Here is a 14,657-nt window from a genome sequence, read left to right on the forward strand (position 1 = left end):
CACAATCATCTCGAATCCCTGCCGCGAATCCAGAACAGTGCATGCAACCCATTGGCACACACCATACCACTCTACTCAACCCTGATGCCCAGGTCTTTCATCATTGGAACCGAGCCTGTTTGTGTCGGAGTTGGGGGTGGTGCTCCCACCAGGAGACGCTAAGGCAGTCTGGGATCCAGCTGGGTGAACTAAGTAAGATACAGTGCATGACCCCATACCATAACTATACCCCAGGAGGCTGCCTCTTCACCTTGATGCCGGACAATCCTTATTGAATGCTTCCTCCCTCCATCCTCCTGTCTGGAACTCTCGCATTGCCAATTAAAATTGGCTCTGCCGTGCTTATTCTGACCATCTACTCTGATATATCTCGCTGCCGCAGGTCCGTAAACACAGGCGTCCGAGCTCTGGCTCGCGGGCTACAGAGGGGAATCTACGCCGAGTGAACGAGAGTGCGCGGATTTCCACTTCGTTTTACCGCATGGGATAGGCACCCATCAGAATGCCAATGGCATGCCCGTGGACTTGTCCTAATTAGAGCACAGGAAACATGTCTTCCTCCGACATGTATGCCGACATTGAGAAGCGAAATCGCGGCTTCTTAGGGCCGGACAGTTCTGCGCTCAACTCGCAAGATCGCCAAGTGAGTCTGCCCCTCCTTCACCCGGTTGGCAGCCTGAATGCTTCGATTAACACGCCTCCCCCAAACAATAGGATCGACGCCAGCTGCGTTACGAGCTTGACCTCAACTCCTGGAATCTTCGGATTTGGGGTGTGGCAGCCTCCGGCTTCCTCACTGATTCGTAAGTAGTACCAGAGTGTGGGGATCTGCCGCGGATCTTCAACCGCATTGAGCCTCATGACCTTGTGCATTCGTAGCACAACGACTACGATTGTTTCTAACAGTGACCCTTAGATACAACCTCTTTGCAAGCAATGTTATCCTGACGTCCATCTCATATGTCTACTTCCCTGGGCAAAGATGGCCTGGCGTTGTCATCAACCTCTTTACACTCTTCGGCTCGGTGGTCGGACAGCTTCTCTTCGGTTTCCTCGCCGACTGGTTTGGACGCACTCGATTATACGGCATCGAGCTTGTCTTAGTAATAGTGTCGACTATAGGCGTTGCCACAAGTAGTTACGGCTATAACGACATGTCCTTCCTGGCCTTGTTCACCTGGGTAAGCAGCTCCTATCTTCCGTCTTTCGTGGATAATCGTCGGCTAACGGTATTTGCAGTGGCGCTTTGTCATGGGAGTTGGTGAGTACTCATAGCGAGTATCAATTTTAATGATCAACGACTGATCTCAATTGCAATCAAGGAATTGGAGCGGAATATCCCCTTAGTGCGGTGATCACTTCCGAGTGGTCCAGTACAGCTTCCAGGGCTACCATGATCTCCTCCGTCTTCTTGATGCAGCCTATTGGACAGGCATTAGCACAACTGGTGGGTGTGTGGGTGCTGCTCGGCAGAGAAAACCAGTACGACCTGACAGGGAAGCAATGCGGCATCAACACATTGAACGATCAGGAGTGCAAGAAGATTGTGGATGGTATATGGCGCATCGTCATCGGCTCCGGTGCCGTCCCGGCTGTTCTTGCCATCATCTTCCGCTTCTTCCTATACGATTGCGGTCTCTACAGCCTCGAAGTCAAGCGCAAGCCGGGAACAGCCTTCCGGGACACCCAGAGGATCTACGGAGCTCCTCCAGCAGCGATGAACGGCATTGGTCTTTACTCGCCAAATGGCGTTCATTCGAACGGACCACAGCCCATGCCTGTGCAGTTCTCCAGAGAAGATCTATACCGTTACTTTATTCAAGAAGGAAACTGGTATTATTTACTTGGTATGTAAGCCCTTGTGATATATCTAAGGATATCTATTGACTAGGAGTAAAGGAACGGCAATGACATGGTGCTTCTTGGACATAAGTTTCTACGGATTCTCGCTTGATAAGGGGGGCACATTGGCAGACTTGTGGTCGACAACCGGCAAGAGCTCGATCACGGATGATTTGTGGTGCTGGAACTCGACTCTACCAGGGGGCAACTCGACGCTTCCCATGTGGAAAGAACACGGTCTTCCGTCATGGCAGACCGACTTCTGGCATCCATGCAACACCATATACGACACTCTCCTCGAGCAGGCAAAACAGTACTTGCTGACTGTATCGATCGCTTCGATAGCTGGCAGTGCTTGCTTCATCTTCGCGGTCAACCGGCTGCCGAGACGACAGTGGCTGACCGTGTCCTTTCTGCTCCTCGCCGTGCTATTCGTCATTACTGGAGGCGTCTACTATGGCGTCGCGCATAAGGAGGGCGCTCCGGCTACGGTTGTGCTGGTTGCCATTTGTCATTTCTTCTTTAACTTTGGTAAGTTGTCACTGGGGTCTCTGATGCATGGGCAACACTCAGCTCACCCTTGAATAGGCGCCAACACCCTCACCTTCATAATACCCGCCGAAATCTTCCCGACCACCTATCGATGCACATGCCACGGCATATCCGCCGCAGCCGGGAAGCTCGGGAGCATGGTGGCCGTGGTCGTTGTATACGGCATCAATGCGGGCTACAACAACTCGAAGAGGCAGGGCTTGATTTTCCTGCTCTTCGGCTCGTTTATGGCGTTCGGGGCGCTCTATTCCTGGGCGTATCTACCCGATGTGCAGCGATGGACGAGCGATGGCAATGGCCATAGGAAGCTTGAGAATAAGAATCTCGAGGACCTCGGTGAGGGACGGGACAGGGCACGGGCGGAGGGCGAGGTCATTACTATCAAGGACAAATGGAGAGAAATCAGAAGGAGGGGGAGACGACAGAGTGTGTCAGTGGCATCAGGCCCCTCGAGGATGTCGTAGACTGGAATCTATATCTGGATATGGGGGTGGATGGATCGGTAAGGGGATTTGGTTTTGTACAGGAAAATGTGATGATACCCAAAATCAGTATGGCAATAGTGTAAAGTACGGCGGTAAAGTAATGGACCCCGGGTTATGTTTACTTTCCGTATTTCAATGGGGGTTTCCCCTTTCTAAACGATATCGAGGCTACGCAAGTCTTTAATGATGATGGTACTATTGACGCTGCATGTGTATCCTAATCGACGGGTATCCAAAGTATCTGAAGACCTGTAGTCTTCATGTTGTCAAGCATCACAACCAGTGATCATGGAGGAGGCTGATATCTCTTCATCTACCGGTAGCGGTGCTCGTATCCGATGGACTCAGCGATCCGATGCTTGCAGTGTCACTGTTGGACTGTGCATCCGAGTCGCTTCCGGACTGCCGTCCATGCCCGGAGCCATTGAGCCTCCGATGCGGGACTTCAAGCCTCGCTATAAGATTGCCAATCGGGCTCTCCGACTGTGTCTTCACATTCACCATCTCCATCGCTTCACGGAGTGTGTCCCCGCTTTCGTCGAGGGCCGCAAGGAAGCGCGCTAGCTCCTTGCACAATTCCCAATCACCTTCATTCATGGCTCGGCTCAGCAGCCTCACGCTCTGCTCGCTGGCTGTCGCCAGCTCATCGAAGGTGTGTAGTATCAGCAAATACCCGCCGGCAGTCTTTAGGCTTCCGCGTAGAAGGCTTTCTTCGAAGAGCTCCTGTGGTGGCGGCAAATAGGCAAACAGCGTACGCCACGACCGGACTTCTGTTTTCCGGGTGCACTGCACGACAATATCAAGATATTGGCGGAATGAAGAGAGCAACGACAGCACGCGAGGCAAGATGGCATTTTCAGGAGATGGTGGAGGGGAGGTATCGACTTCCTCATCGAGCACTTGATGTAGGAGAATCTCGAGACCATGTGCAAAGTATGCGAGGTGCTCATATTGCTGGGCAAGGTGAAGGGCAGGTATTGACCTATTGAGAGTCAAATAGTGGCGGAGAATGTCCGGAACAAACAGATGTGTCTGATGATGTTAGCAAATGAACGGCAGGAAAGGGCATTTACGGATACTTACTCGTATCGAGAAGCGGAAGAAGGAGAAGTTTATATCCCTTCTCTGGACTAGATCTGGCTCGACACCGAGAACGATGCCCTTGCCAAGGAGTATAGAGAGCGGATAGTAGTCAACAGGTACAACGACGTTGGCTGGTAAGTCTCGATGATTCTCCCCGGATATTGCCTCAAGCACACCTTGCATGTCCGTCCACGCTTTCAGTTCACCGCCATCAAAGATCCACAGCGAGTTTCGTAGATCCTCTGTCTCTGCGCCAACCGGTAACTGCCCCGGGTCTGGGCCGCCCATTGTGCTCAAGAACGGCTGGTCTTTCATAGACGCGTAATATTCGACATTTTGTGCGATGACACGCATGTCATATTTTAGCTGGCCTTCATCGTTCAATGACGGACGGAGCAACACCAACTTCCCGTCTACTAGGAATAGCACGGATGCAACTGCGACATCTTGCGACGGATCTCCGTCCACAAGCTGACTTTCCGGTAACACCCAACTCAGACCCCTGACTCTGGCTGGTGACCGTACGATGCCATGAAAGGCGATCTGGCCAACCTGTACCAGGCGTACGGATCCCGAGACAGGCGCGAAAATAAAATGATATAGCAGATTGTCGTACGTATACACCAACAGAGAATCTTCCCCAGATGGCGTGATAAGAACGACTGGAGATGGCATCCGCTGTACATGAAGAACTGATGTATTGTCTAAATCCCTGTCCCTGGAATAAAGACGTAGTTCATAGGTTTTGTTTGCTTCAACGGCTGCAACAAGAATGTTTTGATACCAGCACATACCTCCCCTGACCTGAAACTCATTTTCCATAGCATCATTGACGAAAGTCTTCCACCGTCCACTATTGATGCTATAGTGAGCTAAGCCTCTTCTTCCAGCGACTGCGATATAACGCCCGTCTGCGGAGATAATAGAGGCTTTGATTGGCCACTGGTTCCATAGATATGTTGCCGGTATCCTAGCGGTATGCCACAAGAACGGCTCTGCAGATATGGAAGTGAGATCTGGCAAGTCATAACCCCGATAGATCATGACACTTGAAGTCGTCTGAAGAACGGTCCGAAACATGTTTGAAGAGCTATAACATCCCGTGACTGCACTTTTCGCCATCTCCATGAGCCATAGAGCCTCATGTTGCTGACCAGTTAACAGAATCTCGGATCCACCACCGATCCACGAGGCGTCTTTGACGCCAGAGAGCCATGGCTCATTGTTCGCTGCCACGACAGCGCTGTCTGCGTTGAAGCTATTGGACAAGGCTTTGCCATAGACACTCCAGGTTGCCCATCCCTTTTCATATCCAGCAAGCAGGCAAAACCCATCAGGAGAATAGCTTAAGGTGGCCAGAGACCCCGAAGTCGACCTCGAGACGGGCAATGTGTGAACGTGTGATGTCGGTATATTGCCAGAATAATCTCTGACGGTATATACCTGGATACTGCCATCTGCACAGCCGACTGCGATTAGTGAGAATCTCGCATTGATGACGGCCCTTTTTGCGTGGCCGTTCTCTCCCTGGGGATTGTGAAAGCAATGCCCCTTGAAGAGCTTCTTGGGATCCAACTCTCCATTCTCGCCGTTTGGCTGCCCGTTGGGCGTCCGCTGGACGGCATATGCCTTGCCATCACTGGTGATCCATGTTGAGAGGTTCATTGGCCGGTCATGCGTCATCTCTGTTATCGTGACCTTCTTGTCCACCCAGGCCATCCGGCTCAGCAACTCGGTGCTCGTCTGGCTTCCTGAGCTGTCGGGTGTCCACCGGATGCACTGGACAGCGGCGGGCTTCCGCGTTGCGACTACCAGCTCTTCGTCTAGAGCAAGAGCACTTTCGATCCCCGCGTCAACCTTGATTACCATTCTGAAGCGCACACTGACGTCCCGCACGCCTGGCCCCTCGCCGGGTCCCCACATGATTTGCTCCGGGGCAACATGGCCCGGGCCGCCCCAATGGCTCTGTTTCCTCCTCTGAATATTCGTGTGACTAAGGAAGTGCGGTTTGTAGACTCGAGACTCGGGGTCTGTCGCAAGTGAGTATGTGATCAAGAATCCCGACGTAGTGTGGACCACGAAGATGGCTGAATCGGGGCGTAGGAGCAAATCGACATTGCTGCCGTAGGATTTGAGCGAGGCTTCTGATCGCACAACAACGGCGAGGACAACGGTTGGCTGTAGATAGTCAGCATCCTAGATATCGTGTTCCTCTTTAGCATGGTCCTACCTTTGCTTGCCATACGGTCATAGAGGTTGCTGTGATGACCGCAAAAATGTTGCCGGTCCGGGATACCCGGAGAGCCAGAATTGGCTCTTTCAATGGTATGCTGGCAGGAACAGGGTCGGTGGGCAGCGGGAAGCCCTGCTCATCTTGATCGTCCCGCTCAACGGAGGCAATGCCGGGTGTAGTCGGGGTAAGCGGAGTAGGCGGTACTCCCAGACCTTCCTGACTTGATGCCGAATCGGCGCTTAGCAGGGAGGGCCTCTTTTCTTCGAGCAGAGGCGGTGACGGGATGCCATCGTGAGAGACGACGAGGTTGAAGCTGGCGGATTGACTACTGCTCGTGGCATAGATCCGAGGAGTTCCAACCGGCCAGTACATGGCTGGCTATTCGGAGCCGAGGGCTCAAGGTCGACCTCATTCGTGTGCAATATCGTTGATTATGGGACTCATTCTCTATAAAGGCGCATATCAGATTTGGTGGTCGTGTGTTTGCCGTCGTGATGTTGATCCTGTTCTGGAGAGCATTGGGGTCCGTACTCTGGCAAGCTTACCGGCCAGCTGGCTGCTACTAGGGATTTAGGTAGGTATGACTAGCTGAGGTCCCTAGTGACCCCCTGCTAAAGGTGCTACCATTGCATCACTGGTGGGTGTTATTCCAATGGTGGGGCCGCTGTCGTAGGGCTTTGTGGGACCTGGTGGCTGGTGGACCTAAACTCTGCTGGCACCGTGCGTACCTGCATAATCCACGACAAGGCCCAGCGACAGAGGCCAGCCTTACCTAGGTACCTAGTTGCGATATCTATACCCACGCATTTGAGGCCAATCTAAGGGGCGATGTTTGCTCAATCAATTCTTATCTCTCTGTCAAGTGTCTCTCAGCTGTGCCTACGCTGTCGTTGAGAGTGTCTGCTGGGTTCACAGGCACCCAGAACCTGTCCGCCTTCCTGTTGGACCAGACAAGCTTCTTCAGTGAGCCAACTCCTCCAGCCATGCCCCTCAAGAGTCAAACGCTCTCTGCTAATGGAAAGTACAGAATCCACACTTTTGGGGGTAGCCTTGTCTTCTGCGCGATATGGCGCCGATTCTGAAGCCGAGGCAGAGCCTGGTCAAGGACCGATTTCCCAATTATTTTGGATCCATGAAGACACAGGCCTACCATACTCCAAGCTCTCAGACCATCCGCACAATTGCTTGGAATGCCACAGGCAGCTTGATAGCTGTTGGGGCTACAGACAAAAGTCTTCGTGTCTGTGAGTATCTTCAAGGTCGAGGAGGGAACACATTTCAAACCTCGAGCCTGCCTATCATTCAGATCTACCAAACTGACTACTCTCAGGGAATCCTGAGAAACCCAACGCTCGCTATTCCACTGACCTCAAGGGGCATGGTGCTCCGATAGAGAAGGTCGCCTTCAACCCGGTTAAGGAATCGGAGCTCTGTAGCGTCAGCAATGATGGCGTCGTCAAGTTTTGGGACGTGCGCAACAAAACCTGCATTAACGAAGTGAAAGGCCTAGGCGAGGCTTTCACGGTAGTTTGGGCTCCTGATGGCGAGTCCCTCATCGTGGGTAATAAAGTAAGTTACTGTGTTGACTGTTTTAGACAGTGCAGTTCGGCTGACGGCTGTACAATAGACAGATAATATTTTCATATTGGACCCTGCATCTTCAACACCACGGGCCAGTTTCCAGCAACCCGTCCAGACCAACCAGATCAGCTTCTCCTGGGACGGCAGCGTCATTTTCATCACCACTGGAGAGGGCAAAGTACGCGTCCTGACCTACCCGGACTTCCAGCCTGCCCTGACCTACGACTATGATATACCCGGCGCGACATCCAACGAGTTCGCCCTCGCAGGGCACACCTCATCATGCCTGAGCGTTGAGCTGTCGCCCGTCGCCAAGTACCTGGCCACGGGCGGAAGCGACTCGATCATCTCGCTATGGGACACGACCGACTGGCTGTGCCAGCGCACGATGACCAGCATGAGCGGACCCGTCCGCAGCCTCAGCTTCACCTGGGACGGCATGTATCTCGTCGGCGGCAGCGATGAGGGCACTGGCGTCGAGGTGTACTACGCCGAGACGGGCGAGCACGTTCACACGTTTAAGACGGCCAGTTCCTGCCCTGTTGTGGCGTGGCATCCTACGCGTTATTTCCTTGCCTTTACTGACGCCGGAACACTGCGGATTGTTGGTCTGGACGCTGACCGGAAGTAAGAGGGTCAGACTCTTCTGATACGAGAGGCCCCTTACACCAATACCATTTATCAAGAAGTCGAGCTTACTATATCTGATTTGGAAGACTATTCCCAGACGAGGAAAATTGATGGTCGCAAGCCATGTGAGTGACTGATAACATATAAGATAGAGCGCGGATTAGGATTCGGCACCTTGTGGATGATGTATCATGGACAACAAAGTTTAGACAAAGATCAACCCCTGAGGCACAGCCTAGGAATGAAGCACATGAAGAAGCACAATCAGAAACGATACTTGAAGTGATAAGTCGTGAATATACGACTATTTATGAATCAAGTTGCCTGTCCAAAGCAAGTTCTAGCAGAACGCCTCCGATGCATCGCTGTTATGCATAATCCTCAGCGCTCTTTACCATTCCTGCCAATGTCTTTTGAGATCCTTACGCCATGCCAGTAAAGCCCACCTAGCCCCTCAAAACGCCACGCAAATGGTAACGCAGATCATCAAAAAAAGCCGTTACAAGCTCTCAGTCGTCCAATTTCTCATCATCTGTTGCTGTATCTTCTTCCTCTAGCTCTCCATCATCAACATCGGCCTCATCGTCGCTATCCTCATCTTCGTCTTGGCCATTCAGGCCTGGTATTGGCTTCCACGGATTATAGTCGTCGTCGAGCCATCGCTTGCTATGCGGCAGCTGGTATGGGTCGAATGGAAAGTAGGGGTCCAGCTGCAGCCAACTCTCGTCATGGGGGTCGTAGCCAGTATCTCGGAGCGCATCACCAGTCCCATAGGCACCAGCCACAAACTGCGACAGGTGTACTCGTCGGTTGGATTGCAGCTTGTCGTGCACATACATAAACCTGAGATGACCGGCAAGCTTGGCAAATTCGGCAACGATGGCCGGATTGCAAACTTTGAGAGGATTGAACTTGGACCAAATCTGCTCTCGTAGGGTTTCTTTCAAGCCTTTAAGCCATTCGAGGTCTTTCCCAAAGTAAGACACCTCGTCATCAGGGTCAACAATGTCGGGCGTTGCAACAACGAGATCTTTCCATCTAAAACAGAAAACATAGAGCTGCTTCTAGATTAGCACGTGTTGTTTGCGGGTGACAGAGGGGAAAGACGTACCAGCGCCTGTGTCAGGGCATAATACAGAGTGAATCGTGGCAAGGACGGACCACGGCATGAGGCTTCGTGTCTGACTCGATACAGTTCAATATGCTGTACGAGAACGTCGACAATGCTCCTCACATTTTCGGGCGTCACATGTGCCCCTCTCGCAGCGTAACTCGCAAGATAAGCTACAGCTGCTTGCCGCAAAACCATGGGTGTGTTGGTTTGGAAGGCAATATTGAAGAGCGTTCCCACAAACATATCAGTGAGAGCTTGAGATCGCTGGCTAAAGTGAAAGATCAAGAACTGGACCTGTTTCGATCGAATTGTCGGTAGTATGATGTTTGTAAATTCCGCTAGAAGATCTTCAAAGCAGCTCATCGCTTCGGGTGATGAGGGGTCGGCAAACACAGGGGTATATAGTTCAAAAAGGATGTCGAGAGCTGAGTCCATCTTCTGGACATTTTGTGTAATAGATTTGACTTGAGCAGCCTGTTCGTCGTAATCCGTATCGTCGCTGGCCAGCGACTCTACATCGCTCTCTTCTGAATCGGCATCATCGTCAAGCCCACCAATTTCCGCGGTTTTCAGCTGGAAGGCAACCGCAGCGCTTATTTCGTCATCTAGGTCATCTAGGTCGAGCTGCATCTTCACATCGATCTTAACAAGCCGGTCCGTAATAAGCTCCATGATATCTGGTCCTAGATCCTTTGCGTACTCCCGCAATTTCAACAAATGCTGAATATATGTGACGTGGATTTTCGCGGACTCGTCTGAGTACGGGAAATCCCGTGAGATGACGTTTCGTGTGATCGATCGCGCGGCAGGGAAGAGGTCGAGTAAATAGCCAAGACCGGAGTGAAGTCTCTCCTTCATGGTTCGGCGGTCAACGGTGTTAAAACCAGGCACAGTCCACGAAGACGAACTAGTTTCTCGAAACTTGTCGACAAACATGGATATGACGTGACCGAGGTATGACCCATGAGCGCTTACTAGAGCCGCTAGGAACTGGACGTAGGCTTTGACGAAAGCATCATCGCGGCCAAGCCATTTCACCTGAGTGATGATATGAACAAGACCGGAGCATGACTTGTCAATGAGTGGCACACATGTCGTGAGAGCGACAAGATAGACTACTAGTTCCTCCGGTTTGATGGCATCGTCGTCCTCTGCTGAATCGGAATTTGCATGTCGATCGTTCGCAAATATATCCTTCAGGGTATCGTAGCCTTCCTCCTCTCCTCGGCCATGATCTATCAGGGCCTTCCGCACTTCTTTCTTGGTCTGCTCAAGCGAGCGCGAGCTCACGGCTTGGACGGTATTAAGGTCCATGTTGAAAACTACCCTCCGCTTTTTGGTAGGACTCGAAGGTGGTTCGTCGTCGTCATCGGATCTCGCCCGCTTCATCGTCGTATTTGTTCGTAGGATGCTCTTTAGTGTGGCGCTCGACTTGAGCGTGGGTGAGAGCGGGCGCCCTGTCTTGACTGGTGTGGCACTCGCCATGGCGAGAGGGCTTATCGTCTTCTGTCTTGGACTGGCGGGGAGAATGGAAACGAGGCTGGGGATAGGATGATGGTATGGTGTATTGGGTAAGAAAAGGAAGCCGAGACCACTAAACACAAAGAGGTTGACATAGTAATTGTCTCTTGACCCAGGAAGATAAAGATAGCGAATTCTCGTAAAGCTACAGCACCAAAAGAACTTGGCTACTGTGCTGACCGCGAGTTATAGTATTTCGCTGGTGAAGTCTTTTTTCGAAGTTTTTGGCGGGGCTGTTAGCAGCCTACGACCGCGCCTCCCAGATTTCTCCCCACGAGTGGAAGATATGGTCCGTGCGTCAATCCAAATCGAGTCGGATTACCTCATCGGATGACAGCCACCTTGTGGCTTGATTCAATGACTGTCAACTTGACAACAGGAAATACAATAATTCCATTTGAAGATTCATGCTCTTAGACACATGAATTATAGCTCATGAGCATCCCCTTCGCAAGTAGACACAGTTCAAAAATCTATACATTAGATCATCTTTTAAGGTTAACGATTGGTCTCCACACCACTTATAAGCTTTCCAGGAAATAAGTTAAAGGGTAAGTGATCTTCTAAGACCAAATGGAGCGGCGGCTAAACATTCATCGAAAGTTTCTGGTCCGACGTATCGTGAAGTTGCACGGCCTAGGCAATTCCATGCCACAAGGCGTATCGGGTTGGGTGCACAAGGTCTGCCCGAGACAAACATGTGCTGCGTGACAAGTTCAAAAATGAGCCCGATGAAGAAACCCACGCACAATCAGGTCACAGGTTGATGAGAGACATCAGTGAGGAAATAGAAAAAGAAAGCTATGTAGACGTGTAGTTATTTGCTTCTGATGTATGGCCCGTTTCCTTACACTCAAAAGCCACGAGGATTCTGCCGAAGTAAGATAACGTAGCCCCAGGACCGCTCCTGAGCTAACGTGAGAAGGGGAATGTGAACGCCCTAGGGAATCTATCAAGAATCAGGGGGCCAAACAAGCAAGTCCCATACTTTTGGGCAACCGATATTCCTCGCCCCTTTCCTATCCATCCTTCATGTACAATATCAAATCCCAACCCTTAAAACCTTGGGAGGTTCCAAAGGCACCTTTGGCAACATACTTATACACACTGAGGTTTAGGACCACAATTGGCGCGTTTTCGATGACAGGAGCCCGAACACTAGGATGTTGCCCTCCTAAAAGCACTTCGATCTCATTGGGAAACATTTCTGAAAGTCTGGTAACCTCGAAGAGCCACAGAACATCGGTTTAGTACTCGCCAGCTCCAGCACCGTTGTGGCCACCCTGAGCGTACATGTATGCAGGGTCAGACGCATCTCCTTGCTGACCAGCAAGGTCGCCACCTTGAAAGCCGGACGCATTGGGGTTGGAGCCACTTGCACCGCCTGCCGCGCCGTATCCTTGGCTGCCCGGGCGGTTCTGCTGGTTCTCGCCCCTATTGGACTGAGACTGCTGCGACAATGATTAGAAACTAGCTTCCTTGAGTCGGCCAAGATGCTCTTGGCAAACACTGTATCATGCTGAATGGGATCGCATTACTTCTCTGTATTTCGACAAGTAAATCTTGAGAGCTTCGGCGTAGTTCTCAAAGCCTAGAGATGTCATGGCAAACAGGATATCCTCGCCATTAACAGTCTTGCGCTTCTCTTGATGACATTTCTCCGAGGCTGTGATAGGTCAGGCTCGATGAACTGGCTGTACGAATATACAAGAGGATGAGCTGTGACTTACCCTCAGAGGTGATGAAGCTGATAAATTCGCTGACACATTCCTGCATGCACTCCTTCGCCTCTTTGGCTATCTTTGCATTCTCAGGAAGGGCATTTTTCATAATTCGGGCCACTGGTGCGAAATTCCGTATGTTAGCATCGTAGAGATCATACTTGTCGGCCTTGGAGGAAGAAGGTGGCGCCTCCGGCGACTTGGGAGACGAGTCGTGAGACATGGACGAATAGATATATGCGCGGTCCTCTTAGAGGCAGACGAGAAGCGATGCCAGTCGTTGACCAAGGAAAGACCTCCACAGTCGCCGAGTCGCCATGCAGCGCAAACCTCAAGAAGGGTAAAGCTGCGGTCTGGGAGGCGAATCATGATGAAGCAGAGAAGGGATCAGACGAGATTCAACTCACCATTGGCTATAGGCAACCACCGGTCCTGCTCTTTCACCTCTAACTCATAGGTGAGCCCGCCGTGTGGGTCTTGAGACTCATTCATTTGTGCGTCCTCGTCGGGTGACTGTACACCTTGTTCGACATCTTTGGGAGGGGATTGGGGGGAGTCGGACATATTTGGCTACCTGCAGACGGGTGGGAGCTTCTTGAAAAATCCTTGGACTGACGAGCTCGTACAGCTGTTTAGGGATGATGTGTCCCCGGCACTCTGACACGTTGCAGGGTAGTAAGGCTTGCGACCTATTTTTTCCTCTCTTGGGCGGCTTAAGCTGCAGAGATGCGTCAAGTCGTGCCCTGTTCGCGCAGTCCCAGGATTATTTTTACTCGTCTTGCCCTGGCTCGCGCGTTCAGGCTGTGACGACGTTCCGGGGCTTGGGACGAAAGAGGCGGGATGAGGGGTGGATGCTCTACTGCGGGTCCCACAAAGAGTGGCCTCTAGCGCTCGGTAGCTCTGCTGCTGGATCGCCCTGCTGCAGGACGATTGTCTTGTCCTAAATGGATGAACAATTTGGGACGGGGCGCCGAGGAAGAGACTCGCTGTTCCCCGGTTCGATCCAAGTCACTGCAATATCTGGAGCCGTGCGTGCCTGCGAGCGCGCGTGTCCTGGCGGAGAGATGCTTGTCCACGGGTTACACGAGCTGCTGACCTGGAGCGGCGCTGGTTGGCTGCCTCCTGTATGTGGAAGGGAGATGGGTGGTAGTCTGGTCTTCTCGTGTCTAAAGGTATGTATGTCTACCTATCCCGGAAGAGGAGAGCTTTGGCAGCGGGAGAAGGGATGTGCGGGTCGGGAAGATTGGCTGGGCATCCACAGAGCCTGTGTGTGCCTCGTGGATATCTGCAAAGTCGCGTCAGAAACAGAGTGGTCCTCTAGGTTACGTTGCCCGAATGGGAAGACCAGCGCATGGGAGGACGGGAGCGCAAAACACCCGTTGTTGCTTTGCGGCGTGTTGCGCCAGACGACGACGGAACGGACTGCAAGCCAGGCAAGCAAGGCGAGACAAGCAAGCGCTCCATCCACCATACACAGACACACACTACCAGTATAAGAGCACAGAAGGCCGCATATGCCACCTTTGCGACAGGAATAGACAGGGCTGTTTGTTGTTCACTCACCCGCTTTGCAATTGGAGGCCGATGGTCGCGCAAACCGCCAAACGTAAGGTAGGCTACGTTAGTCAATCGAGTCAGGCCAGATCAGGTCAGGTCAGGTCAAATGGCGCCTCGAGATGCTGAGCGCAATGCAGCAGCAGAGAGACGCAGAGTGTTAGGCGGTCGGTCGGTCGGTAGGTAGGTTGGATGGCTGCAAGGACTGTACGTGCGTGGGGTTTGCAGGAGGGAGAAAGGTAAAGAGCGCAGAGATGCGGCCGAGCGGGTCTTGACCACGGGTGAGCTTGCGGTCAACAACAAAAACATGGGGCCTTCCATCCATCGCCGCCGCCGCTTTC

The 14,657-nt window shown here is 52.1% G+C and overlaps 5 protein-coding genes across 5 annotated transcripts; 2 read left to right on the forward strand and 3 right to left on the reverse strand.

Annotated features, from left to right (window-relative positions):
- Window positions 1-550: 550 nt before the first annotated feature.
- On the forward strand, window positions 551-2,858 carry UCRPA7_7642 (putative phosphate transporter protein; the record flags this gene model as incomplete). The annotated part of the gene is made up of 7 exons (XM_007920169.1): window positions 551-643; window positions 715-803; window positions 917-1,181; window positions 1,240-1,261; window positions 1,323-1,847; window positions 2,044-2,373; window positions 2,431-2,858. The coding sequence occupies 7 exons, from the start codon at window positions 551-553 to the stop codon at window positions 2,856-2,858; spliced, it is 1,752 nt and encodes a 583-aa protein (XP_007918360.1).
- Window positions 2,859-5,295: 2,437 nt separating this feature from the next.
- Window positions 5,296-6,213, reverse strand: UCRPA7_7643 (putative duf1339 domain protein; the record flags this gene model as incomplete). The annotated part of the gene is made up of 3 exons (XM_007920170.1): window positions 5,296-5,337; window positions 5,406-6,140; window positions 6,193-6,213. The coding sequence occupies 3 exons, from the start codon at window positions 6,211-6,213 to the stop codon at window positions 5,296-5,298; spliced, it is 798 nt and encodes a 265-aa protein (XP_007918361.1).
- A 1,048-nt stretch (window positions 6,214-7,261) lies between these two features.
- UCRPA7_7644 (putative tho complex subunit 3 protein) lies at window positions 7,262-8,407 on the forward strand (the record flags this gene model as incomplete). Its single annotated transcript, XM_007920171.1, has 3 exons — window positions 7,262-7,439; window positions 7,526-7,764; window positions 7,823-8,407. 3 exons carry the CDS (start codon window positions 7,262-7,264, stop codon window positions 8,405-8,407), a joined length of 1,002 nt encoding a protein of 333 aa, XP_007918362.1.
- Window positions 8,408-8,915: 508 nt separating this feature from the next.
- On the reverse strand, window positions 8,916-10,834 carry UCRPA7_7645 (putative rna polymerase i-specific transcription initiation factor rrn3 protein; the record flags this gene model as incomplete). The annotated part of the gene is made up of 2 exons (XM_007920172.1): window positions 8,916-9,464; window positions 9,518-10,834. The coding sequence occupies 2 exons, from the start codon at window positions 10,832-10,834 to the stop codon at window positions 8,916-8,918; spliced, it is 1,866 nt and encodes a 621-aa protein (XP_007918363.1).
- Window positions 10,835-12,288: 1,454 nt separating this feature from the next.
- UCRPA7_7646 (putative nuclear transcription factor y subunit b-3 protein) lies at window positions 12,289-13,326 on the reverse strand (the record flags this gene model as incomplete). The annotated part of the gene is made up of 4 exons (XM_007920173.1): window positions 12,289-12,492; window positions 12,580-12,707; window positions 12,772-13,011; window positions 13,170-13,326. 4 exons carry the CDS (start codon window positions 13,324-13,326, stop codon window positions 12,289-12,291), a joined length of 729 nt encoding a protein of 242 aa, XP_007918364.1.
- Between the last annotated feature and the right edge of the window lie 1,331 nt (window positions 13,327-14,657).

The sequence above is a fragment of the Phaeoacremonium minimum genome (assembly GCF_000392275.1).
Source record: "Phaeoacremonium minimum UCRPA7 unplaced genomic scaffold PA7_03_scaffold_541, whole genome shotgun sequence".
NCBI lineage: Eukaryota > Fungi > Ascomycota > Sordariomycetes > Togniniales > Togniniaceae > Phaeoacremonium > Phaeoacremonium minimum.